Raw genomic sequence first — 26,335 nt, 5'->3', positions numbered from 1 at the left:
ATGACCAAGCTGCAGGGGATGGAGTTCTGGCGGCAGGGTCTGAGCGGTGCTCGCCTAGTGCTGGCTCCCATGGTGGATCAGAGTGAGCTGGCCTGGAGGCTGCTGAGCCGGAGGCACGGGGCCCAGCTCTGCTACACCCCAATGCTGCACGCCCAGGTCTTTGTGCGAGATGTCAACTACCGTAAAGAGAACCTGTACACCGAGGTGTGCCCCGAGGACCGGCCCCTCATCGTTCAGGTGAGAGGATGCCTGCATCCGCGGGGGGAGGTGTTACCTGGGAGAGAAGGGCTGCGATCTGCCCCTGTCACAGCAGGGGAGAGAAGGGCTGCGATCTGCCCCTGTCACAGCAGGGGAGAGAAGGGCTGCGATCTGCCCCTGCCACAGCAGGGGAGAGAAGGGCTGCGATCTGCCCCTGTCACAGCAGGGGAGAGAAGGGCTGCGATCTGCCCCTGTCACAGCAGGGGAGAGAAGGGCTGCGATCTGCCCCTGTCACAGTAGGGGAGAGAAGGGCTGCGATCTGCCCCTGTCACAGCAGGGGAGAGAAGGGCTGCGATCTGTCACAGTAGGGGAGAGAAGGGCTGCGATCTGTCACAGTAGGGGAGAGAAGGGCAGCCATCTGTCACTGTGGGTGGGGGAGAAAGAAGGGCTGCGATCTGCCCCTGTCACAGTGGGGGAGATCTGTTTTTGTCTAGTGACACTAACCTGCGTTCTTATTTTTTTCACAGTTCTGCGCAAATGACCCGGAAGTGTTTGTTCAGGCTGCGCTGCTGGCCCAGGATTATTGCGATGCCATTGATTTGAACCTGGGCTGCCCCCAGATGATTGCAAAGCGGGGTAAGGGGTGACTGTCGCACCTACTGAAACTGCGCACTCCTGAAAAATGTGGGGTTTGTGTGAAAATAGGGGTTTTTATTATAAAAAAAAAGAAAAAGGTGCTTGCAGCACGTAGGCGCAGACTTGCTCGACGGCGCTCAGGTGGCCCAGTGACATCGATCAATAAATCGTTTAATGTGAGACCCGCCGTCGGTCTCGGCGATCCCAAGTCCCCCCTTTACTGCTTTAAGGTTCCGCACGCTCTGTAACCATTTCATTCTTGGCTTCTATTAAGGTCACTATGGAGCCTTTCTGCAGGACGAGTGGGAGCTTCTGAAGAAGATGGGTAAGTATTTACACAAAAATACCCCCCTCTCACAGCCCCCCCCTCATCCTTTTTACTAATTCCTCTTCTTTTTTGATTCGCAGTTCAGCTGGCCCACGAGAAACTCTCTGTGCCCATCACATGCAAAATCAGAGTTTTTCCTGAAATTAGGAAAACCATAGAATACGCCAAGTTACTGGAGAAAGCCGGATGCCAGGTGGGTGTCTCACCCCCCCCCCCCCCGCAGGGGCAGTCATGGTTCTCAGAGCCACTTAGTGTATGGATGGGAGGGTCTGCTACACCTCTACCACCTCTGCTGGGAGACATCTCTTATTCTTCCCGTTGTTTATGCTTTAGCTGCTCACGGTACACGGCCGCACTAAGGAGCAGAAAGGCCCGTTAACGGGAGTGGCGTCCTGGGAGCACATCAAAGCCGTCCGGTGAGTAAGCGTGCCAAATGAGACGGGAGAAACCCCTCTGGGACCCGGGTCTGCTGAAGCTTTTCCTCCCCGTTCCTAGGAATGCTGTCAACATACCCGTGTTTGCGAATGGAAACATCCAGTACCTTTGTGACGTGGAGCGGTGCATTCAGGAGACGGGGGTACACGGAGTCATGAGCGCCGGTAAGCCATTGATGTGGATAGATCTCAAACGAGGCTGGAATTCGGAGGCCCCGTAAAAATGGAGTCATTGAAACCAGGCTTACCCTTCCCGTTGCTGCGTGTGTTTCAGAGGGCAACCTTCACAACCCGGCCCTGTTCGAGGGGAAGAATCCCGCGGCGTGGGAAATGGCAGACGAGTACTTAGACCTGGTGCATCAGTACCCCTGTTCTCTGTCCTTCGTCCGAGCTCATTTATTTAAACTCTGGCATCACACGTAAGTGTAAGCGTGTGCGTGCGTTGTTACTATTGGTCACGTACAGGGGTAATTCAGCTTTTTTGGGGTGATTAACACGCCCTTCCTCATGGATAACCCCCAAACTTTCTTTAAACTTTGGGTTTCGAGGCTTTGGCCGGTTCCCTGCGGCGGGATGTTCGAGATCCTCAGTATTCACTTTGATCTGAAGCCTCAAAGGAATAAATCATCTGTGATCTTGGGTGGCTTTCTTCTGGTTAAATCGCCGGGTCTCTTTTAACGTATTTATACAGGAAAACATGAATGCGTAATTCTCCCCCCCCCCCCCCCCAGAGGGCCACCCCCACCTTTTGAAATTTAATTGGGAGACTTCTCATTCCCCCCCCCCCCCACCGTGTGTTTATAATGAGGGTCTCTCATCTCGCTCGTTACCTTGGTATTCTCTGAAATTATTTAAAGCGAGCCCCCCCGTGTGTGGGATCTTCTCTCGTTTGAATCTTAATGTCCTCGGACCTTCTCTGAGACGGCGTCTGATCTGCGGGCAAATTCCGAACTAACGAAGGATACGCGGAGACGTCTCCAGACTACAAAGCCACGGAATTCTGTCTGATTAGAGGTTTATTTAAATTCTAAACCTGAAGCTGTGGTTTTTTTCCCGTACCGGGTGACGCGTGTATTTTAATTATATGACCAAATATTACGTCGAACGCGTCTACAAGATCAGTCGTAACTTGTAAGGTCTGTGGACCTCATACGGAAAGTCCTTTTGACCGATAGGACAACCTGTCTCGAGGTTTAAAATCAGTCCTGAGTGTTCTGATTAAGCCTGGTCCTCTCCCGCTTGCCTTAATCTGCACCCGAGACAGATTAATGTGCAGGGATCTCCACCAGGGCCAGTTGCGGACCCCCAAGGGCTTTTGAGGAGACCCCCCTTCTTCCCGGATTGTGCTTTATAGAACCAGGTCCTTGTTTTTCCAGCAGACCTTCTTGGCTGGTTAAGTATCCGGGATGTGAGGAGGGTGCGGAGGACGTGGCGAGCCGCAGCTGTCTCATCTCTTCTTCTTTTTGTAGCCTACAGGTATATCAGGAGCTCCGCGAAGATCTGGCTAAAGCGAAAACACTAGAAGGCATCATTGCCGTGAACCAAGCTCTGAAGTGTCGGTGCCAGGTAGGTGTGCGGTGGCTATAGGGTGAAGACGGTATTCCTTTTACAGAATATATTTTACATTGTGATTTAACTATTTCATAGGAGGAAATCGCCAGTAAAAACGGGGAGGTTGTCGCCACGGCGTTGCCGTTCCCTCACTGGATCTGTCAGCCTTACGTCCGGCCTCCGTGAGTCTCCGTCTTCCTCTCCTGATCCTTGCAGGCTTCATTGACTTCGTTATCTGTGCCTTTTTTTATCAGTAATTTACAGTACGGTTAGCAAAGAGCCGGCGTGGCGCTCCATCTCACTTTGTGTGTCGTAATCGCAGGCCCAAGGATGTCCTCAAAGAAGATGGCGGAGCGAGAGGAAAACGCGCCTTAGAAGACGAGGAAAGCGGAAACACGGAACATATTTCAAAGAACAAGCAGAAGAAAAAGCTGCGCAACCCGAATAAGTGTTATGATCCGTCTTTAAAACGTAATTGTCGCCTGAGTTTGTATATGCGCTACCGCACTTAGCTGTGTTTGTGGGGAAACAAGATTACAAAAGGGTTTTCTGGCGATCAGTTAGCCTTTTAAACTTAAACTGGGATCAGAGAACACAACGTGCCATTGGAACACAGGAGTGATAAAGGGCCATTGGAACACAGGAGTGATGGGAGTGATAAAGGGCCATTGGAACACGGGAGTGATGGGAGTGATAAAGGGCCATTGGAACACGGGAGTGATGGGAGTGATAAAGGGCCATCGGAACACAGGAGTGATGGGAGCGATAAATGGGCCTCTGTACGCCTATGAAAAGATTCCATTAAAAATTAGCAGTTTCCAGCTACAATAGTCAATTACAACATTAACCCCGTCTGTGCTGGATTTCTGATCCATTTCATGTTATTTTTTTCTTTCTTTTTTCAGCTAAATATGCAAAATGCGATCAATGTGGAAACCCAAAGGTGAGCGTGAAGATGTGTAACGCGTCGTGGCTATATTGTAGGACGGAAGAGGAGGTTGGGGGCTGCGGTTGCGGAAGCCTCGGCGGACCGGTCCCTCTTAGAAACTCGGTCCTTAAACTGGCCCTTTTTGAAACTGATGGGACTCAGAAACGTGGTAAAAATAAATAAATCGGAACGCGCTGTGCAGATGAGAATTGAAAACAGTTGGTGGTTTTTTAGGGGGAAATTGTATTATTACGATAGATAATGACTGTGATGTCGGTTTTGTGCAAAGAAGAACCTCGCTGGGGGAGCCCCTCTGGTGCGAAGTGATTTTAGATTCGATCGCATGTCTGGATTTCAGTCTCCTAGATTCATGTCGAACGAGTTCCTTTGTTACTTATAGACGTCCCAAGCCAAATAAATATACATTTTAGACCACTGGGCTTAAACAAGTGGAATTGATAACAGAATCTGCTATCCGCCGGCTAGAGATGATGGGAATTGAGGTCGCCGGCAGCTAGCTGCCTGCAGAGCCGCTATTACAAAGCCGTTTTGGTTTCAAATGAATAATAATAATGTTAATTCTGGCCTTTCTGTTCTTTAGGGCAATAAGTGCGTCTTTAATTTGTGTCGGAGCTGCTGCAAGAATCAAGCATTCAGGGAGACGTCAGACTGTGCAGGTGAGTTAGAAAGACGGCCGCTTCTCCCAACACCCCGAGGTCCGCCGCTTTCATTCATTAACGTGAAAAGAGTAGGCAAGTTTGTAAAATATAATCGTACGACCCACAGATATTAAAAAAGATCCTTATCTTATTATTTATATATTTTTTCTCGTCTCAATAGATTCCGATAAACATTGGGTACTTTTTTTCGGCCAATACTTACTTGCCCTCTCTTGGATTATTCCGGGGGGCAAGGAGACCGATTAATAAGGGAAAAAATGCTAAAAAGTTACTTTACCAAACCCTGTTAAAGAAGTAGTCTAGACGAGAGGGGTTGGTATTTAGACACGATCGCACTAGCTGTCAGGTTGGACTGCACCTGGGAAGCAGGTAGCCGTGGCTCGTAGGTTTTCACACGCGGCTCGTAACTTTTTTTTTTTCTTCCATTTTAAAGCCGGCTTAAGTGATTTGTATCCCTCCCGTTTCTTCTTCCTCAGGTCACGGGCTGCTTTTTAAAACCAAATACGAAAAGTCCGCTCGGTTTAAAAGTGGCCAGAACATAGAAGACGCGGAGAAGGGTCTCAGCGAATCCAAGCTCCTCCAGCAACCCCCTGAGATAAAAGCCTGAACTACTTCCGGAGGCTTCCGTGCCGATTTACTCAGGGAAATAGTCTTTTACGTGGTGCCCGGGGGACGCCCCGTGCCCCCCCTCCTTACAGGTTACCGGGCGCACTTCCAAGTCTTTGCACTCGTGACTTTTTAAGATTTTTAGCTTTAACGGATGTGATGTCTTCTTCTTCTTCTTACTATTATAATTATTACCCTCCTTTAGCCTTTTTAAATCCGACATTTGTCCCGGCTCTGAACGGAGCATCGAGCGAGAACTGGACGCGTCGCAGAGCTGAAGCTTTTAACCCTTTCGGAAATAAAGATGTACCTTAATTATTCAGCGAGTCGTCGTCTTGCTTATCCGTCGGTTCTATTCACTCGAGGGTCATCGCTCGCTCACCTGGCTTAACCGCTAAGCCAGCTCACGCATCTACTCACGCATCTACCCATCTGTCTGTCAAAGAAAAAAGTTGAGTAGAGTCTTCGTCCAAAGTCCCGTTGAGTGGTCGGGGATTCGGTGGCTTGAAGTCAGTGGTCAGAGGTCCTCGTCGTGTTTAGAGTTTGTGTTGAGCGTAATGGAGAGTCGTCAATCTTCTTCGCTCTAGTTGGGTTCTTGTAGGCCGACGTCGCTCTTCGCAATGCTTCGCTGTGTGTTGGCAGTCTGGTATTCTTAAAGGTGAAGTTAGAAGAGCCACGGGCAAGATGGCGGCTCAAAACTGGAGACTTTGCTTTGAACCGACTCAGTTGGTTTTGCTTGAGCGACGAAGCTTATGGTGAATTTGACCCGGTCTCACTAGGCGGTATAACAAGCCTGGATACAGTATTGGCTCAATTTAACAATCCCATACATGCCATGATGATGTCATACCGCAATGAGCTGATGTCATTGAAACTCAGGATGAGGCAGGCTCTATTGAATCACAGTTATGGCGCCCATAGGCGGATTGGATAGTATTTACTAATCTCGCTGTCTTTATTTGTTTTTTTTCTCCCGAAGGCATCGATTTCAGTGCAGATAATTTTTAGACCCAGTCCCAAAGTCGCTATTCCTCTCCCAAGCAGGTAGTTTATTTTTTAAAATTTTTCTTTATATAAAAATTTAAACCCTTTACCAAAAATCATTTAAAACTCGCGCCATCTGGACTCAATCTGCACGGTGACAACGGCACGAAATATTCGATGAATAATTCAATAATTGGAGAAATAAAAATAGTTAATGAGTAATGAGTATTTTTTTTTTGCCGAATCCGTGTTAAAAGAAGGCGCTGGGAGCTGAAACGTCTCGGCTCTTGGGGGGGGGGATCCATGAAAGACCTTTTACGTCTCGCCCCGACCCGTACAAGTCATCAGCTGGGCTGCCAGGTGCAAGCGTTCCCCGCTTTAGAATGAATAGGTTAAATTGCAGGTAATTCTGAGTGCTGAAAACCCTCTTTTTTTTTTTTTTCCTCCCCTTTTCCTCCTTTCAATCCAACGCAATATCTGCATTTCGGTTTCTTTGAAAGGCAGCGCCGGTTGCATCTTTCTGAAAGGCGCTTGTTATCTTTTCGTGAAAAGACCTCCGTTCCCCATTCATGGCTCACAGACCACACAAATTATCCATCCTTTCCAGCCCGCGGGGGGTGGAACCGTCAATCTCTGACTAACGCGGCCCATTATGGTGAATAAAAACTGTTTTGTGGGGGAAAAAAAATAAAAAAAAATAAGATATAATATGGGATATTTTGACTTCCTCCGTCCTAACAACCTATCGGCGGTCATCAGTCGGAAAACACGTCGCCAATCATATCGTCTTATGTCAACCTCCACGACTCTTCTGCGCAGCTCCAGGTAGCTCAGTATATGGGTTTAATCTCTAAAGTGGGCATTTACGGAAGGGTTGGCGGCAGGGTTGCAGTTTCGACTCCAAAAAATTTCATTGTACGGTACAGAAAGCCGACGCTGGGAAGATTTTCATGCAAGGTGTCCCCCCAGATAAGGCGTGGAGACATCATTGAGGAGGCGTTCGAAAAACTCCACACAGCAAATAAAAAACAAAAAAACATAACGTCAGGAGAAGCTGCAGCTCCAGGGCTGCAGGTGAATGCATCCTTTGAGGTCTGACATCACTGATTGGTTGCTTGACGCAGCCAATCAGTAGCAGGGAAGTCCACTTCAAGCCATCAACGGGGTTGACAGATGGTCAGAATATCACGTAGAAGCGAGTCACATGGAAGGGGGGCAAATACACACAGGGGCATTCTGCACAACCCCCCCCCCCCAAACATGGGAATTTAAAGGGATGCCTGGAGTGGGTCTCATCTGCTGTGATCATGGTGACAATAGTCGGGTTCCCTGTAGGTAACGAGTATCAAAAATCCATCTGCACCGGGGGGGGCACGGATTTCTCATAAATCCGGCTGTTTAGGCTGCGCTGGAAATACTTACCCTTGAAATAAGCAACTGGGAACCCCGGACAGGTGGATCAATCATCGGGACGACACAGCGACCGACTTCATCCCCAGCGAGGGTATTTCTAATATCAGATCTTCTTCTGCCTGACAAGGATTGGAATTACCTTCTGATGCGGCCAGAATATCAATGTGTAACGTTATTTATTACCCTCTCCCGACATTTCCTCAATGGGAAAAAATATAACAGTAAAATATAATAGTAATAAAACCCCTCCGCAATATAACCCCCAGCGCTGTATACAGTAATACAGTAATATCCCCCCCAGCGCTGTATACAGTAATATAACCCCCCAGCGCTGTATACAGTGATATAACCCCCAGCGCTGTATACAGTAATATAACCCCCAGCACTGTATACAGTAATATAACCCCCAGCGCTGTATACAGTAATATAACCCCCAGCGCTGTATACAGTAATATAACCCCCCAGCACTGTATACAGTAATATAACCCCCCAGCACTGTATACAGTAATATAACCCCCAGCGCTGTATACAGTAATATAACCCTCCAGCGCTGTATACAGTAATATAACCCCCAGCGCTGTATACAGTAATATACCCCCCAGCGCTGTATACAGTAATAACCCCCCCAGTGCTGTATACAGTAATATAACCCCAGGCGCTGTATACAGTAATAACCCCCCCAGTGCTGTATACAGTAATAACCCCCCAGCACTGTATACAGTAATATAACCCCCAGCGCTGTATACAGTAATATAACCCCCCAGTGCTGTATACAGTAATATAACCCCCAGCGCTGTATACAGTAATATAACCCCCAGCGCTGTATACAGTAATAACCCCCAGAGCTGTATACAGTAATAACCCCCAGAGCTGTATACAGTAATAACCCCCAGCACTGTATACAGTAATATAACCCCCAGAGCTGTATACAGTAATAACCCCCAGCACTGTATATAGTAATTTACCATCACAATAGTTAATCCAAATATTATTTATTGTAAAAAAAATCCCTATATGACCCGTGCAGAAAATAAAACACCAAAATTATCCTTTAAACGTGTCAGAAAGAATCAAGTCAAAAACGCCGTGTATTATTGATTAGTTATCAAATATGAATCATTATCTTATGAGTCTAACATACAAAATGCAACAGGTGAACGAGCACATGGCGTCAACATTCCAGCTTCATCAAATTATATCACCTTATATAAACGGCATTTATTCATATCAAACCAATTAATTTCCAATCCACTCAGCAACCAAAAATAAAACCCCAAAATAATAATAATCAGGGCGGAAAAAAGATCGCTGTCTAAAGAGTACTAGTAATATTTTTAATAGATGCAAATAATGTCAGACTTCAGTTACAGGTAAAAAATGTTACGGGTTATAAGCTGCAGTCTCACAAGCCGTCATATACAATAATATCATATGCAATAACGTCATATACAATAATATCATATACAATAACGTCATATACAATAACGTCATATAAAATAATATCATATACAATAATATTATATACAACGTCATATTCAATAATATATACAATAATATCATATACAATAATATCATATACAACGTCATATTCAATAATATCATATACAATAAATAATATCATATACAACGTCATATTCAATAATATCATATACAATAATATCATATACAATAATATCATATATAATAACGTCATATACAATAATATCATATACAATTATATCATATACAATAACGTCATATACTATTTACCAGAAGAAGGGAATAAATTCTTCTATATTGAAGTAGACAAAATTCACCTCTATTCAGAATAATAAAACCATTATATTTACCACCACTGGTTGCTTCGGTCCGACCGATCCTTGTAGTTATCAATCCAGGTTCAGTGGAAAAATGAAGTGGAAAGAGAGATAACTTTCTTTAAGTTATATATACGTTAGATACTCAAAGTTATTATATGAGTAGAAATATGGTGCCAAGATCTTGTGATGTTCCAAATTCCAATTTTCTTGGGTTCAAATTGTCTGGGGGTCCCAAATGGTTTAAAACATAAGCTTTTATGGACAGGGCTTATTACCATATTCTCCACCCATTGATTGAAATCCTCCAATCATAATTGTGGATTTTACTTATTATAATTAGGGCTTCTTAGCATATTTGCATCATCGTATTTCCATCATTTACTTCTAAGAGACGCTCGGGTCTAATATAACCCCCAGCGCTGTATACAGTAATATAACCCCCAGCGCTGTATACAGTAATATAACCCCCCAGCGCTGTATACAGTAATATAACCCCCAGCGCTGTATACAGTAATATAACCCCCAGCGCTGTATACAGTAATATAACCCCCCAGCGCTGTATACAGTAATATAACCCCCAGCACTGTATACAGTAATATAACCCCCCAGCGCTGTATACAGTAATATAACCCCCAGCGCTGTATACAGTAATATAACCCCCAGCGCTGTATACAGTAATAACCCCCCAGCACTGTATACAGTAATATAACCCCCAGCGCTGTATACAGTAATATAACCCCCAGCGCTGTATACAGTAATATAACCCCCAGCGCTGTATACAGTAATATAACCCCCCCAGCGCTATATACAGTCATATAACCCCCCAGCGCTGTATACAGTAATATAACCCCCCCAGCACTGTAAACAGTAATATAACCCCCAGCGCTGTATACAGTAATATAACCCCCCCAGCGCTGTATACAGTAATAACTCATTGTTGTCAGTCATGTGATATTCTGCTTTCCCGGCTCAAACACCACACTGAGATGATGCTTTATGGCTACACTAATGAAGTCCCTTTCTCCATAGACTTTCTATGGTCAGTGTGTCCAGCTGGGTAAGACTGAGCCATTCTTTTCTTTCCTACAGGCAGTATGATAAGTAGTCAGGGTTTACCTGGTAGATTGAGCATCTATCTCTTTTCATAAAAATTCGGAATTTTTAAGAAGCTAAAGGTGAGGATGCCTCTGATATAAAGAAGGGGTTATTTTTTGCACATGTTCCCTGCGGATGATGCCCCCGCTCGCTCGCATGGACCGTTATCTGCTCTTTCATGTAAACATTGATTTCCCGTCTTCCGACCTGCCGGATTGGTAAATTCACTCCAGTTGCTCTGTAATGGGATTCTATGTCCGGCGCGTGTTAACGATGTTTAACTCTTTGGTTTCCGAGGGTTGTGCAAAATATTGCATTGAAGCTCGGTCTGGCATCCAACAAACAAAACCTCATTTATCTCCCTGTAGATCAAATATGTAATCGAGGTTGGCTGAGGGTCATAGAGTGGAAGTTATCATCAGGAATATTGTTGGCCATCGCCTCAGGGTAAAACGCAATCTCCTAGCCTGACTTTGGGATTAATACATTTTGCATCTGCGGACCCTTCCTGGAGACACTTTTCTGCATGAGAAATTGAGGTTAAGCCACATGGACGCGTTCTACGAAATAATTCCTCCCCGTGTTCCCGTGACAGACTGCAGCACGAGTATTAAACAGATGGGAAGCTGTCAGTTTGTTCGTTTGTTTTTTTTTTCCCTTTTTTCCTGGTTTCAGGATGTGTTTGCGATCAAAAATATAAAGTCTTAAAGGCAAAAGACATGATTTCCATAAAAATTGTATTTTAAATGTTTTATCATCAGAACGCCACCTGAAGAAGAGACCTCTGAGTTCCTGAAAGCTTCTATAACTCTGCACCCTTTTGTATGTTGACCCAATTAAATGTATGATTTCCATACATTGGTCCTTAAGTAAAACCAGTAGAGTTTGTGTCAGCTCATGGTGGACCAGCTCATGGTGTCCAGAGGTTTGGAGAGCTGATCCAGTTCCTGGCCAAAACCAGTTTGCCATCTGCCACGGGCATATTATGTGCCCCATGGGTATTTAATAATCTGGCTAATGTGGCCAGCTGCCCCAACGTGGGTTGCTTAAGACACCCCAACATTTTGGATTTTCAGCATCTCCTCCAACTAGCACAGATGGCTCCATCATTGAGACATTATTATTATTATTAATATTATTATATAGCACCATCATATTCAGTAGCGCTGTACAATGGGTACATATCCCTCCATGCTGATTAATATGCAGCCTGGGAGGATATCCTAAAATATTCCACTTTTAGGGGCTCCTGAGGACCACTGATCTGCCCATGGATGGTGCAACCAGAACATCATCTAAGGGAGCATATTAATATTCAAGCTATTTTTACCTTAATATGCAAAGTGGATAATTAGCAGCTCTGGCTGAAACATGTATAAAAATAATATCAAAATACTAAAAAAAATGTTAAACCTTAGAAGATGGCTTCATGGATCATTTACCCCACGGATCTGTTAGGTTCAGAGAAGGGAATTGATTCATACATCATGGGGAAACTCTTCTGTCATATGGGGGCATAGCAGGGGTTAATGGACCATAACTCCAACTGACCTTAGTTATAAAACTATTTTTTGATTCCAGGTCTCTATAAAAAACAATCAATATATAATTAATGACAAATTAACTATTTACTAGATCACCTGGGTGATGATGATGATGATGATGATATTGATGATGATGATATTGATGATGATGATGATGATGATTATTATTATCATTATTCTTAAAAACCTGAAGTCTTGGGGATGATCTCATTTGCTTTTTGCAGCAGTAAATGATGATTTCTGTTTACCATTCTTGTATGAAATCCCTTGTGCACTTTTTGGGTGTTATTTATAGAAATGATCATTTGTGTCGCTCTTCCTCGGTTTAATAAGGAAATATGTGACCCTGGTGGGAGAAGCGTGTCCACGAGGAGCGTGGAGAATGAATGCTAATGAGTGGAAGGCACAGGTAACTGCCTGTCACGGTGCGTGATACTTTGTAGCAGCTGATAGAACGCAGGCAGAGTCTTCTCCAGTGTGGCTTCAGAACCTGAGCTGTGGACAGCTCCTCAGCCTCAGCTCCTCTTCAAGGCAATCTGCTTCATTGATAAGGAGACGGAGGACCCCCCAGGAGCATGTGTCTGCCCTCTACAACCCACCTGGGTAATCCTGGAGACTCCTGAGATCCAGAAGAATATACACTTGGATGTCCACCCTTATTTCTTCCATCAATGATCACAAGAGGGACATTTCTTGTTAAAGTGACCATGGAGTGAATCTTTATGCCCCCAGCCTATGGTGCCAGGAGAGGAATGGCAGCTGGCCACATGAGATGAGGTGGGTCTTGCTTTGACTTAAAGCTATAGAGAGAGAGACAGAGATCGCTTCTTGATGCAGCTGGGGTTATTACAATGGTGGGGTTATTCAGAAACACAGTCCAAAGGGTGTCTTACCTCCTGTTTGCTGCTCCTTCCTTGAGTTAACTGCCATGGAGCTGCCTCGTAGTCTTGGGGATCTACTGCCCTGGAATGTGTCCCTGTTTGGGTACTTATCTCCTGGGAATGATACCCTCTGGCGTCCACCTATCCTGTCCAGTAGCCTCTTGCTGTCTACCCATGAACCTGGCACCATTGCTTTGGTGGTGATGTACTCAGTCTCCTTTCTGACAGGCTTAGTGGGGAACATCATGGCTTTAAGGGTCTTGGGGTGCCGCAGGAGGAGAGGATGTGGCATCTCCAGGGTCTCAGGGACCAGGAACCTTCTTGTCAATCTGGCTGTATGTGACATGATGGTCATTTGCATCTGTATGCCTATCAACCTTGGCCACCAGGTACACAATGCTTGGGTGTTTGGGGACTTCTTGTGCAGGGCTGTCCCCTTTGTCCAGGCTGTATCTGTGTCTGCCAGTGTCCTCACCTTGGCTGTCATCAGCCTGAACAGATATTACAGTGTTCATCGACCATTGCATGCCAGGTCTTTCTTCACTACCAGGAAAATAGTCCTGATGATCTGCTTTGTGTGGGTGTCCTCCTCTGGTCTCTGCATCCCTCTGATCTTCATGAACAAGACTCAGAATCTGGTCCTCCTGCCTGGGAAACTGGCTGTTATAATCTGCACAGAGAGCTGGCCAAGTCTTCACATGAAACTGATTTACAACTTTTTGCTTTTTTGCGCACTTTATGGTTTTCCAGTCTTATTCAACCTTCTAATCTGCTTCCTCACCAGCCGCCGCCTCTGGGGTAATAGTGACGTTCTCATTGACAACAACACCTGGTCCAATTCTGGCTCCAGACTCAAAGTCCGCAGGAAAATAGCCAAGATGGTGATAGCTTTGGTTCTTCTGTTCACCTTGTCCTGGCTCCCTCTGTATGCTCTGGACATATGGATAGACATTAACATGTCTTATTCTCCCTCTGGGGAAAATCTGGGTCATCTCCAACATGAATGGATTCTCCAGGTGAGACCTTTTGCTCAATGGCTTGGTCTCACCAACTCTGCACTAAACCCTTTGTGTTATTGCTTTGTTGGTAACCTGTATAGATCTGCTAAAAGGTTTAGGAATAGCTACAGAGAGAAATTAGCTTCTGTTTTTAGCCTATCGCTGACCCAAACCCCAGGGAATCCTTCTGGACTCACATTGTTACAATATAGAACTTCCAAAGAGCAGATGGAACCTCAGCTCACAAGAGGTAGGGTTTGCTCAAGGTTTGGTCCTGTTAAGAAGAAAAGAAGTGCTTCCTCAGTCACTATCTGTGAGAATAGCCCTGGTCCGCCTCAGTCTGACCCCCTGTGACATAACTGAGATAACAGGTTTAAGATAAGCAGGGGGTAACTGTACGTCAAAGCTATTCTGACCATCACTGATGATAGCCTGCTTTATTTAAAGGGAAGTCCCATGGAAAAAATATTTGTCTCCTTGAGTAAAACCCCCAGTGCTGTAGACAGTAATAACCCCCAGCGCTATATACAGTGATATACACCCTAGTGCTGTATATATTTTGGGTGACTTTCCCTGCTCAAACACCACACTGAGCTGATGCTTTATGGCAATGCTAACGAAGTCCGTTCCTCCATAGACTTTCATTAGTGAGAGTGTCCATCTAGGTGATTAAGACAGCGCCATTCTGTTTCTTACCACAGGCAGTAGGATAAGGAGTCAGAGTGTTTGTCTAGTAGCTTGGGCTGAAAAACATTATATTATGTAAAAACTAAAACTGTTTTGAAGAAGAAAACTTCCGCAATATTTCAGAAAATGTGTTTTTTTTTTTAATACTGTGATACTAGTAATAAAAAGTGGTGGAGATTCTCAGTTAAGTTCTCCAAGTGTTACTTTATTATGACATAAATCTCTATGGCTGAAGATTATATTAAACTTATTTATAACGATACTTCATATTACTATAATTATCATTTTAGCCATGCTAATTCCACACATGCTCATATATCTCATTTTTTATTATTATATATTTTTTATATATATATATATATATATATATATATATATATATATATATGTTATATCTTGGCAAATCTTATGGTCACTGGCTGTTTTATTTCAAGGTGCATTGGCTAATAAGTGTAAGTTACCAAAACGTTATCTTACATTGGAACAAATTTAATTAAAGAGCTAAAATCAAGCTGCTGCCCATGGGGTTCGTTTGTTCTTAGATCTAATTTGGAACTTTGGCATCAGATACAAGACAGATACATCTGAATATTTATAACTCATCGACCCACTTGAAAAAAATGATCAAGCTTGGGTAGGTAGATGGGCACCGGTTTTCAATGAAATGGGTCAAGCTGGAATACACTGTACTGTAGGTCTTGGAAATAGTTGATGGTTTACAAGCCACCCACCCAACCTACGATGACCATTCGGCGAGCCCTATCCTTGCCAGTGATTCTAGAACCATGAGGTTGCCAATCCCATTAACCAACTATACCAGCGACTACGCAATCTAAAATTAATTTAACACATTAAGGGACTGGCAGCTGCCGTGAAAGGCATACGGCTCCTGGGTGTAAGACGAGTCCAAGGACTGATTAAGATGAGTCTTCACAGCAGGTAAAATGGGCCAACATGGTATTCGTTTTCTCCGCGTAGCGGTTTTCATGCAAATTTCAAATTTCATAGGAAAAAAAAAAGCAAAAATCCCACGTCAAGATTATTTCAACTTTGATGGTGGTGTAGACCAAGTCGGACCCCAAATTACCCCTGGACCTTAAAGATCACTGGCCAATGAGTTACGTGTAACTGAAACATACATAGAGACGGGTAAGACCAACTGGATCATTAACAGAACAATACACTGGGTCTTGTAGAATCTTGGCACTGGTGTAGAAGTTCAATCATATTGTATTTTTTTTTTAAAATACAGTATTTTAAAAGATTTTCAATAATAAATGTAAACGTACCCCATGTAGAGCTCATTAGGCAACGGACAATTATGGCTCTTGGCTACATCCTTAGCGCTGACATATATAACAGAGGCTTAAGAAAGTTGTGTGGATGCTGGGGTATATGGGCCATGTTAATAAAAAGTGCATTTTTTAAATAAAAATATGTAAATCGACATTCAAAAACAATTATTTGTCGATAGGACCGGTGGAAAATTCCAACCCTGCGGCCGTCGCAGCCGTAGCCAGGACAGAACATTTGCCTATTCTTAAAGTAGGACGAGCACTTGGCTCCCGGTTAAAAATAGCTGAGAAGAAAAGACGAATATCGGAATAATAGGGCAGGATATCTTAAAATTGGAGAGATTTTTTTTTAAAGGCTTTGTCTGAATTTTAGATAAGAAAATGTTCTTCCCCCCCCCCTCCCAGAGAGCAAGAGGTTGATACAAATGTTGCAGAGCCCATTGTAACAATCCCATCTGAGACGTCCATCAAATATTTTCTTTGATAGAATAAAAGAGGTTTTATTGCCTCTAGAAAAAAAGAAGAACGTTCAAGCAAGAAGATATAGGTTTGATTAGGCGTACTGATGTAGAATCCAGATTGCATGGCGAAGGAGAAATAATCTAGATTTGATCTCCAATAGGTCTCGGAACCATGAATATTTTGTAATCAGGAGAAACGTCAAAGCCGTCCCGGTCATGGTTTAAAGGTACGGCCAGAAGAGGTCACTTAAATGTCCAGAAAACACACGAGACTGTAATTAAAGCTCAAGGAAATAAAATGATTAATGTGAAGGACCTCAGACTGGTTTGTCCACGCAAAAGCAGCTCTAGATATAAGAGGATGGGTCCAAAACTGTTAGGTAGGTATGTTTTCTATGTGGTTCCATGTTTGTTCTGCTTGTGTTGACCAATTGGTAACTCCAGAGCTACCGTTGACCTACAAGCCTCAGAATTTTCAGCCAGTAGGCGACCATTCTGGATTAACAATCATGGAAGAAGACATCATCGGACAGCTACTTCCCCCGGCTATCTGATCTATGGAATAAATGCTCCATTCACAAAAGAGCAGACAAGCCTTAAACACTTTACGTCTCCTGTAGGTATGAAGAAACGTGTCTCCTCTCTTCATAAACCATCAATGATTATTCCATTCATGTGTGCCGATGCTTGGACGCTTTGAGTAGGTCTACTGAAGCGCGATGACTATACGAGCTTGCACCGGTAAAGACAGCGGCTGATGCAAAATAAAATAAGACCTAGGGGTGGTTACAATGGCTGACAAATAGGGTTATATGGTTTTCCAGCTTTATCATTCACATATTCCTGCCGGCCACCATCACCAAGCCTTTGTGCATCACAGGGAGTCCCAAACGTTTGACCACCGTTATTGGGTCAACACAAAAATAGGTAGAGCTGCATAAGCTTCCTTGACCTCATCGGCCTCTTCTTCGGATGGGAGACCATATATACACCCGTCGTCCAAAGATGAGCAACGCATTCAGAATAGCAGCGAGTCCAGTTTGATGTTCGAGGTTTACGAACAACTTGGTTTTCACCCAAACCCCTATCGGGACCATGATTCTAAGTGAATAACCGCTAAACAAGTGATCACAAATATAGGCACAAAGGGTGCCTATAAGGGGCAAAAGGCTATTATATATTCTGCATCTAATCTCCTGGAAGGCTACGCTGGCACCAAGGTCAAGGCGTCTAATTAAATCATTTCTTCCTCCCCGCCTCTCTGAATGTCATCATTTAACGGTCTTGGTTATTAGTTACTGTTCATTTACTGATGGAAGGTTAAATGAATCACAGCATGAAAAAAAGAAATGATTTTTTTTGTCTTTTCGCCTGCGCTCACCCACAAAGTTTTCTAAAACACAAACAAAAACTAACCAAAAAAAAAAAAAAAAGCATTTTAAATGTAATTATGCATAAACCTATTTTTGGATGTAATTTCCTCGAAGAAGTCAATCATCCAAACAAAGGACGGCGAAGAACAACAAAAACGAACCTTACGACTTCCGGAGACAGAAGACGGATAAGTATTCGGGTGAGAATGTATGATTATTCACTTTCCTGCGGTTTAGGGAGAACGGATTCGCTCAACGCGTAAAGAAAGACCGAGATATACCTCCCCCCTCAGCAATGGCCGCCGGACCCCCGAGCCGGCACGGTGCCAACTAAATCGGACAGAGAGGTATCTCGCACCTTAGTGCATTAAGATATAAGCCTGCATCCTACTGTACATCGCTGCGGAGTATGCTGGTGCTATAGAAATCACTAAATAATAATTCAATCTAACCATATAGCACCTTAACCCTTTTAGTACCAGAGGGGTACACATCGGAAAGGGATGTTATTAAAAAATACAAAATTTAACATGATAAAGAGGATATATATATATATATATATACCTATATATTTTTATATATATATATATATATATTTATTTCTCGGTGACTACAGCTACCTCACGGCAACCATAAAGGAGGTCGGGGCTATATACCTGCTTGTATAATAAATAAAGCTAAAACTTACAATTCTTACATTTAGATTTCTGGGACACTTATACCCTTTAAGGATCAGTCATCGCTATAGGCCCCGTAGAGACGGACTTTGACAGGACCACGCTGAAGCATCTGAAAGGGAAGGCACATCTCGAAGCCAAGGAGAGCGTATTGATTCTGGCTGGAGTCGGTTACTGCGTTAGAGGGTACGTGATCTGAAAATCTGCAAAGAACCATCTAATCCTAACACAGAAAGGGGGAAAAAAAAAACAAAACACACCAGCGTATCCACGGCAACCGGAAAAGCATCTAAAAATGTACAGAGAACCCAGCATGGGGTAATAGTTTAACTAGGAAACCGAAAAGGACCCCCAGAGATGCTTATTTCTAAGGGAACCAGAAAAAGGGAACGGTTATTTTTATCTTCAGAGCTCAAACATTGTTCAAGGCATTCAAAACTAAGCCGATCATTAACACTAGAACAAAAAGGACATGCTGACACCATATTGTAGGGAATTAGAATTAAATATCCTGCTAATTCTTCTTTTTATTCTGCTACCATGAGCTAGGCAATTCTATAGGAATACGCTTAGAACGTTGCTGGACAACTCAAACCTTCTAAAAGAGTTTTCAAGTACAACTCGACAGATGTTTAGCCAGCAGTTGCCCCCCCCCCCCCCCCCGCGTTGGCCAAGCTCTCGGCTCTAGAGGAACGGTGGAGTTTGGAAGGTAGGAACTGTGAGAAAAGAACGCGCAAACAGCAATAATTTTAATTCAAAACAGAAACCAGAGGAAACAGGGAACATTTAAATATGAATGCTACCGGGTGGTCAAGAGCTGTTCGTCTCGTAAAGCGGTCAGGTTCCATCTCCTTGAAGGCGAGGATACACGGGCATGAGAGCAGAGCCTGGGCACTGGGCTGGGAACATTTCCAGAGCTTAGGCGTGGGCAGGGGCGAGAGGAGCCGAAAGAACGGGAGCGGGATGGAGCACGATAGAGGGGACAGTGCGAGAAAGAACAGAAACGGGGACAGGGTAGACAGCTGAGGACGGTGAAGACCAAGAACGGGCAAAAAAAAACAAAAAAAAAAGGTAAATGGCATGGATACAGAGAGGAGACAAGTCAAGCCAGGGAGAGAAAGAAAAAAGATGAAGTAGGGAGGTTTGAACAAAAATAGACCGACCGTAAGGGTACTTTAGGAGTGGGAAAGAGAAAGCGGTACAGGTAGAGACTACATGGATATGAGGGCAAGAGTCCAAAGCAGGCAGAGTGCTGGAAAGCAGAGGCCGGGACAGAGAGGCTGATGAAGGACAGCGAGGGGGCATCTGGCAGGTGAGACTCAGAATTCACCGAGTGGAAGAAAAATGACTGCGTCTAGAACAGACTTATTTCCCTGTCCTGCCTCCATACAGCCGCTAGCTGAAGGCAACCAGATACAGAATGAGGTTTAGGCCACTAACTCCACTAAATCCACTGGAGACGGCAAGTTGATCATGTCCAATAAAACGATGCCAAGGCGACGCAAAACCACGCAGCCCCCCGACAAGCCCACGCGCACACAAGGAAGCCTACGGGAGGTCGACGCAAGCAGGTGGAGCAGGTCACAGGTCTCAGGGGTTCCATCTGATCGCCCCAAACAGTTCTGTGAGGGCGGCAGAGCCAGGAGTGCCGGTGAACGGCGCGGTCACATGTTGGTGCTGAGTCGGGTTTGACTGTTTGCTGGCGTCAGCTCTCCTTGACTTCCTTCCCGTGGGGGGGACTGCAAACAGAAACAAGCGAGACTGACGATATGCGGGTGAGGAACACGGGGAACGGGCGAGGACGGAACAAACGGAAGACCTAGTGGATGTAGATAAGATGAACACAACTACCTTCCTTCTTTGCTTTTATATTTTTTTTTGGTGAAAATCCCTTTTATTTCTATATTATAAGCCCAAAAGTCATGCAGATCGCAGAAAGCTCCCTCCTCACCTTAACATGGATTTGGTTCCGCAGAACAGCAGCTCGTAAGATCATGGCCTTGGCTCGTCGCTGAAACTCTCTTCCCATCTGTAATGATTTTTCAAAGGTCGTGCTACGCTGATCAACGTCTCTAGCATAGAGGATCTGCGTGGAGATGAAAACAAATTGAGCCAAACTCCCACCTGATCCCCTCTCACACAAACCCAAACTGCTTGCAGACGCCTTACCTTGCTGTGAGAGTCAATGCGAGCGTTTATTAAGCCTTCAAGGATCAGCTGAGTCAGCTCATCTTCCAGGGCAGACACCGTGGTGTTAAAGGCAGTTGCCATTTTGTACATGTCTGCGGAGACGTACGGGCTAAAATACTGAGAAAAGGGGATGATTACAAGGGGACAAGGTCAACGAAAAGGGCACATGGACAAAAATTGTGGCAAAAAAGCCGTAGAGGATACAAAAACACAACTAGGACACACGGTGCCATCCCAAGAGGCAGCAAAATAAAGAAAGAAAAGTACGCAGGGCAACTAGAAAGACATATGGAGTAAGTTATAGATACCTGGATTAGGGCTCGGTTCCGGATCTGAGTATAAAGAATCCGGACGTGAGGTGCTAGATACATATCGAGAAGAAGATTATCCTATAGGGGGGAAAAATGGGGAAAATTAGACAATCAACCAGCATGCAACTGGAGGAGAAAGAGCAAAACAGAGTCCATAACGATGGATGAAGAAAGATCACCTTAATTTCATCCAGCATCTTCAAGCAGGAAGCATACTTGGACTCATAGAACTTGAAGATAATATCTCGGACTTGAGGTTCCAGCTCTAGAAACAGCTTGAATGAGCTGCAGAAGGTACAGAAGAGTCATGAATTTTACGGATAGTATGACAAAAACGTAAAAGAAAAACCAAAAAACCCTCAACGTTCCCCTTCAGACCTGCTTGAGATGACATTCCGCTGAAGCTCCTGACGGTCAAACGTAGCGAGAGCACAAAGACCACCGTACACGGCAACATTATTGGATGACAGGAGCTGCGAAGGAAGAGCGGGACAGACGATGAGAAGCCCTATGACCTTAACCCCAGAAGTTGGACAGAGGAAAAACTGCATAGGAGGGCATCTCTCACCTCGGGAAAGTCGCAGTGATCAAACGAGGCCAGTAAGAAGCATTTCGCTGCCTGCTTGTACTTCCGAGCAGCTAATTCCGCTAGACCTTAAATCAAAGAAAACGCATTTAGGTATCTGTACTCTGTCCACGTGCAGCATTCATGCCTCAAGAGATCAGAGTCATGTCATCATGTTCGCACACCAAGCTCCATCACATCGACCATCTACGATCACAACAGCAGCGACTATAAACCATCACAATCATACATCCCCCCCTCCTTACCACACCTATGACCTTCCCCTACATATCCAGATCTGCCTTTCCAAGAGCTGTTCCCAAGATCATCGCTGTCTTTATCTCTATGGAACCTCTCAGGACCCTATAGAGATACCTCTCGCTCACACTCATTCTAGGCGCCATCTTCAAAAGGCACCTCTCACTCCTTGGTCAATTGGCCCGAGGAATAAAATCTCTCCCAATACGGAGGGTTTGAGGCTTACCGGCGGCACATTTTAGTTTAGTTAGCACAGCCTGGGTTTGGCTATCTCGTTCTCCTCTTTGCTATAAAAACAAAATGGAAAAAAAAAATCACAGAAATTCAAATGGCGACAATCCGAATGAATGTTAATGCGATGCAGCGGGTATTATTTCCCATTAACCTCAACCTAACAGGACTACAAAGCGTCTAGGCAGGTGGGTAACGATCTGGAAGCCCAGCAATGGTGTTTGGGTCTGACAGAATTAAAACATGACAAACATTCAGTAAGGATGGTGAAAATTTCCAGCTTTTATGGGAAAATGTACAAATAGGAACCGTTGTTTTATTTCTTACATTATATTCTAGGTTTGAATAAGGCTGAGATCGTACCTCTGCGATTTCAGGAGTTGACTCTGCTTTACTGACATAGCTGAGGACATGAGACCAGTTCTGGAGATAAACACTGACCTGCAACACGGACAAGTGAGGGGAAAGCGGTTCATGGAGAGGTTGCAATATTATATATATAGATAGATAGATAGAGATAGATAGATAGATAGCAGCAGGAGGCAAGGAATAAAAATGTGTCTAAGCCTCACCTTGATGACATTTAAGCACATATTGATGACATGCTTGGCACTGGTGCAGTAGTCCCGAGCACGAGAATAGCATTTCAAAGCGTTGCTTAAATCCCCGCAGTCCAAATAATGATCCCCTAAATCATCGTGACCCCTCCTGTATAAACAAATGAAATCATCAGCCAGATATTCTCCACCAGTGATCCCTTCCGCTTGCGCCTCTGTCCCCTTCCTCTCACCTGATGCTTTCCTTGATGGAATTCCCTTTGTAATTCTTTAAATCGGTGTCCAGTTTCTCCAGTTTTAGAAGGGCTTTTTTGCGGGTTGCCTCCACCCATGTGTTGTCCAGCAGCGGAGGGTCCATCGAACCCTCGGGGACGGCATCTGGGGCATTCTGTAACTCCCTTAATTCAGGGAGAGGGGCGAAAACACAGAGATTAGTGCTGAGATTATGAGCTTTGACCTGGTGAAGAGGATAAAAAAAAGACAGATTCGAGAAGAGAACGGTTGGAGAAATAAAAGGATGTAAGGAGGCGACAGGATATAAGAGAATGTGTGTCTTGGTAAACGAGCCGTCGGCCCTGGCGTTCTGATGCTCCTTACCTGGAAGCCTCGCACAATTTCCGGTGAATCTCCTCGTAGACGTCTACGTTAAAGGTTCGCTGCACGAAGGACAGGGCCATCTTGAGGGCCTCGACGCGCAGCTGGGGGCAGTGATCGGCGATGAACTGCAGTCTTTCAATACGCATGAGGCCGCTGTAGCTGGAGGCATACTGCTCCAGATCCTGCCGGGACCAACAAGGGGTAAGAAGAGATTAAAGCATCTAAAACCAATCAAAGAGGAGAACACAAAGAGCTGTCTCGATCCAAGGCAATGCAATGGGTTAAAGAGACACTAGCCCCTAAAAACAGTAAAAAAAAAAAAAAACTGAATACCCAGCATGGGTAATTGCTCTGCGTGGCAACAGAAGGAAATTATTCTCCTTTTTAGTCGTTTGGGAAACTTCTACCCCTGTCTACAGAGACTTTAGTATTTCTTCCAGAATCGTATAAATAGCAGCGTCAGCCACCATTGCATTGCAATAAATGCAGAGATGGAAAGGTAGTGATTTCACCCGCAGTTATACAATAATTGGGTAACAAGCCCCCCCCCCCGTTATTAAATACCCACACACCAGGGTTGGATTTTCCACGACATAATTGATGTCCGGCACGTTCTGCTGGTCATCCTGCGGGTCGGCGTCGATCTGCATGGGTTCGACTGCACCCTGCTGGTAAAACACACAGTCGGCCTTTGAAATGAATTAAAGGTTCTGTGCCACTTCTTCTCCTACACGTCTAGCGTCAGAAGCACGTCTCATAAGGATACATTTTACATTTCCTTACGCTTTGAGACGACGGAGGTGCCTTACTAAAGACCTCCAACGCCTGCGCCTGAAACCCACCAGGAGCTCACCTTGCGAGCTACAGAGAAGCGAGCCTTTTAATCGCTTTGTAAGCTTTATCTTCCCAGCCTTCACCAAGGAAGATCTACCGAGTTTTACTTTGAACGGTCAGGCTGGATCTATCATATTATTAACTAACTTCACAGCTTTATGTGTTAACAAATATTAACATGTATTTATGTTGATGAGTTGTTTTAAATGACTAACCGCTAAGTGAAGAGTCACATATATTATATGCCAATCATCCCTGGACCCAGGGCTAGGAACGGGTTTATGAAGTCACGTGTATGGCCAGCATGACACAGAAATAGCGAGTCACGTTAGGATTTCCTTTGTTTTGTATTGTTATGAGCAGCATCGTAAGGGGTCGGCGCGGTCCTTCCACTATATATATATATATTTATATATATGTCACATACATTGACCGTCGGGGAACAGGGACGCCCCTTGTAGGTTTTCTCACCTATGTTAGCACCACGGACAAGGAAAGGGGCGCACAAAGCTGCTAGTACTGACTGCGGGGTGTACTGAGATCTGCCGCAGCTCTGCCCAAGTACTTACAATCAACAGATATATTCTAACACGGCTGAAAGGAAGAAAAAGTTAAGAAAAGTCTAGGAAACCAGAGGATACAAGCTGATCAAAGTACAATAAGTATAAAGGCTACATCGCTCCTAAATCTTATTCTGTTAACAGCGCCGTGCACTTCTTTGCATTATAATAAAGGTGAAAAGTTTATAGACGATAGATTCAAAGGTCCAGCGCTCTCTCTTTACGTTACCTGCAAAATCTAAAGATTGATAGAAACACCCAGATCTCTGTGTATTACGGAGTTTATTTATCTCTTAAATACAACAACGTCGCATACAAGCTAACGGATGCCGATAGGAGCGAAGCGATCCCCTGACGCGATAATGTTAATAGAATATCACAACTTATTGCTAGATTTCATAGTGTCTGTAAGTGCTAAATTACTTATTGCGCATGGCCGCGGAATATGATGGCGATATAAAAAAATCAAATAAGTGATATAATGCTGCTTTGAATCAGTATGGGGGGAACAAGCATAGACCCCCCCCCCCATTCTATAGGCAAGAGATATATATATATATACTATAGATAGAAATATATATATACTATAGATAGATATATATAATCTTGTACATATATTCCCATAGGTCTCCCCACACAGCTCTCTGTATATGCTATGTATATATTTGCCCTGCTTCCCCTGTTGACGGCTGCCATGCAGTGACATTTAGCTCTTCACTCATATTAAACCGGTTTGCCCCCTGTACCGAAACCCTGGGCACCCTCCACCCATCCCATTATGGGGCATTTGCAGGGGCAGATAGGGGTAGGGGCTTCCTGACCTGCAGGTTAAACACTTGCACAGGCAGAGGCATTTTCCTCTTCTCTGCAGCTTCAGCCCAGGCCGACCACTTCCGGGTCACGCACGGCACTTCCGCCTGAAGCGTGAGGTCGGGTGCGATGGCGTCACGCGCCGCGACGAGGAAGGGGGGTGAATGGTGCAGCCGGTGACACCGGTGGGTAAGGCTCTTGGTCACATGACATCATCGCCGGGCATCGGACACGTCATTCTGGCGCATAATGATGACGTCGCATGTGGTTTTGCTACTGCTGACTTAAGGTATAGGCATATTCTCCCTGTCTTCTGCGCTATTACCTGGTCTGCTTTACCCCTGCCTGCTACCCTCACACCTAGGCTATTACCACCCCTGCCTGCTACCCTCACACCTGGGCTATTACCACCCTTGCCTGCTACCCTCACACCTAGGCTATTACCACCCCTGCCTGCTACCCTCACACCTAGGCTATTACCACCCCTGCCTGCTACCCTCACACCTGGGCTATTACCAACCCTGCCTGTTACCCTCACACCTGGGCTATAACGCCGCCTGCCTACTACCCTCATACCCGGGCTATAACGCCCCCTGCCTACTACCCTCATACCCGGGCTATAACGCCCCCTGCCTACTACCCTCACACCCCCCTGCCTGTTACCCCAGCACCTGGGCTATTACGCCCCCTGCCTTTCTGCTGCCACTAGTGTCACCCCCAATTTATTATTATAACGAACTGACTCCAACTATCTGGAGTTGATTATCTGGAGCGTTCAGAGTGTTTGGGGTAAGAGATCGACCCACCTAAAATGTTTTATGCCTCGTTAGGTTCAGCCGGGTAACATCTTGACC

At 44.8% G+C, this 26,335-nt stretch overlaps 3 protein-coding genes across 7 annotated transcripts; 2 read left to right on the top strand and 1 right to left on the bottom strand.

Moving 5' to 3' along the window:
- Window positions 1–5,362, top strand: LOC149274789 (tRNA-dihydrouridine(16/17) synthase [NAD(P)(+)]-like). Its single transcript, XM_089505277.1, has 13 exons — window positions 1–237; window positions 726–834; window positions 1,109–1,159; window positions 1,243–1,355; window positions 1,496–1,578; window positions 1,658–1,761; window positions 1,871–2,015; window positions 3,066–3,162; window positions 3,244–3,329; window positions 3,470–3,618; window positions 4,053–4,090; window positions 4,677–4,752; window positions 5,232–5,362. The coding sequence occupies exons 1-13, from the start codon at window positions 1–3 to the stop codon at window positions 5,360–5,362; spliced, it is 1,419 nt and encodes a 472-aa protein (XP_089361403.1).
- Window positions 5,363–13,124: 7,762 nt separating this feature from the next.
- On the top strand, window positions 13,125–18,767 carry LOC149274788 (QRFP-like peptide receptor). Its single transcript, XM_089505276.1, has 2 exons — window positions 13,125–14,325; window positions 18,622–18,767. Exons 1-2 carry the CDS (start codon window positions 13,125–13,127, stop codon window positions 18,765–18,767), a joined length of 1,347 nt encoding a protein of 448 aa, XP_089361402.1.
- A 1,465-nt stretch (window positions 18,768–20,232) lies between these two features.
- On the bottom strand, window positions 20,233–25,525 carry LOC149274787 (COP9 signalosome complex subunit 1). Of its 5 annotated transcripts, none has more exons than XM_089505254.1 (14): window positions 25,493–25,525; window positions 23,850–23,942; window positions 23,276–23,459; window positions 22,914–23,088; window positions 22,696–22,831; window positions 22,487–22,564; window positions 22,119–22,179; window positions 21,638–21,723; window positions 21,448–21,542; window positions 21,249–21,354; window positions 21,067–21,147; window positions 20,738–20,875; window positions 20,520–20,654; window positions 20,233–20,307 (listed from the first exon to the last, which is right to left on the bottom strand). In XM_089505254.1, the coding sequence occupies exons 1-14, from the start codon at window positions 25,523–25,525 to the stop codon at window positions 20,233–20,235; spliced, it is 1,476 nt and encodes a 491-aa protein (XP_089361380.1). The 5 variants fall into 5 exon arrangements, with proteins under 5 accessions (XP_089361380.1, XP_089361381.1, XP_089361384.1 ...); XM_089505255.1 differs by having other exon boundaries at window positions 22,914–23,078; window positions 23,278–23,459; XM_089505258.1 differs by lacking the exon at window positions 20,520–20,654.
- Between the last annotated feature and the right edge of the window lie 810 nt (window positions 25,526–26,335).

This window comes from Sceloporus occidentalis, unplaced genomic scaffold, assembly GCF_023333645.1.
Source record: "Sceloporus occidentalis isolate IW3139 unplaced genomic scaffold, rSceOcc1.0.p SCAF_321, whole genome shotgun sequence".
NCBI classification, from domain to species: Eukaryota; Metazoa; Chordata; class Lepidosauria; order Squamata; family Phrynosomatidae; genus Sceloporus; species Sceloporus occidentalis.
Note: the sequence above shows the minus strand (reverse complement) of the source record. Positions and strands in the feature narration are given on the sequence as shown.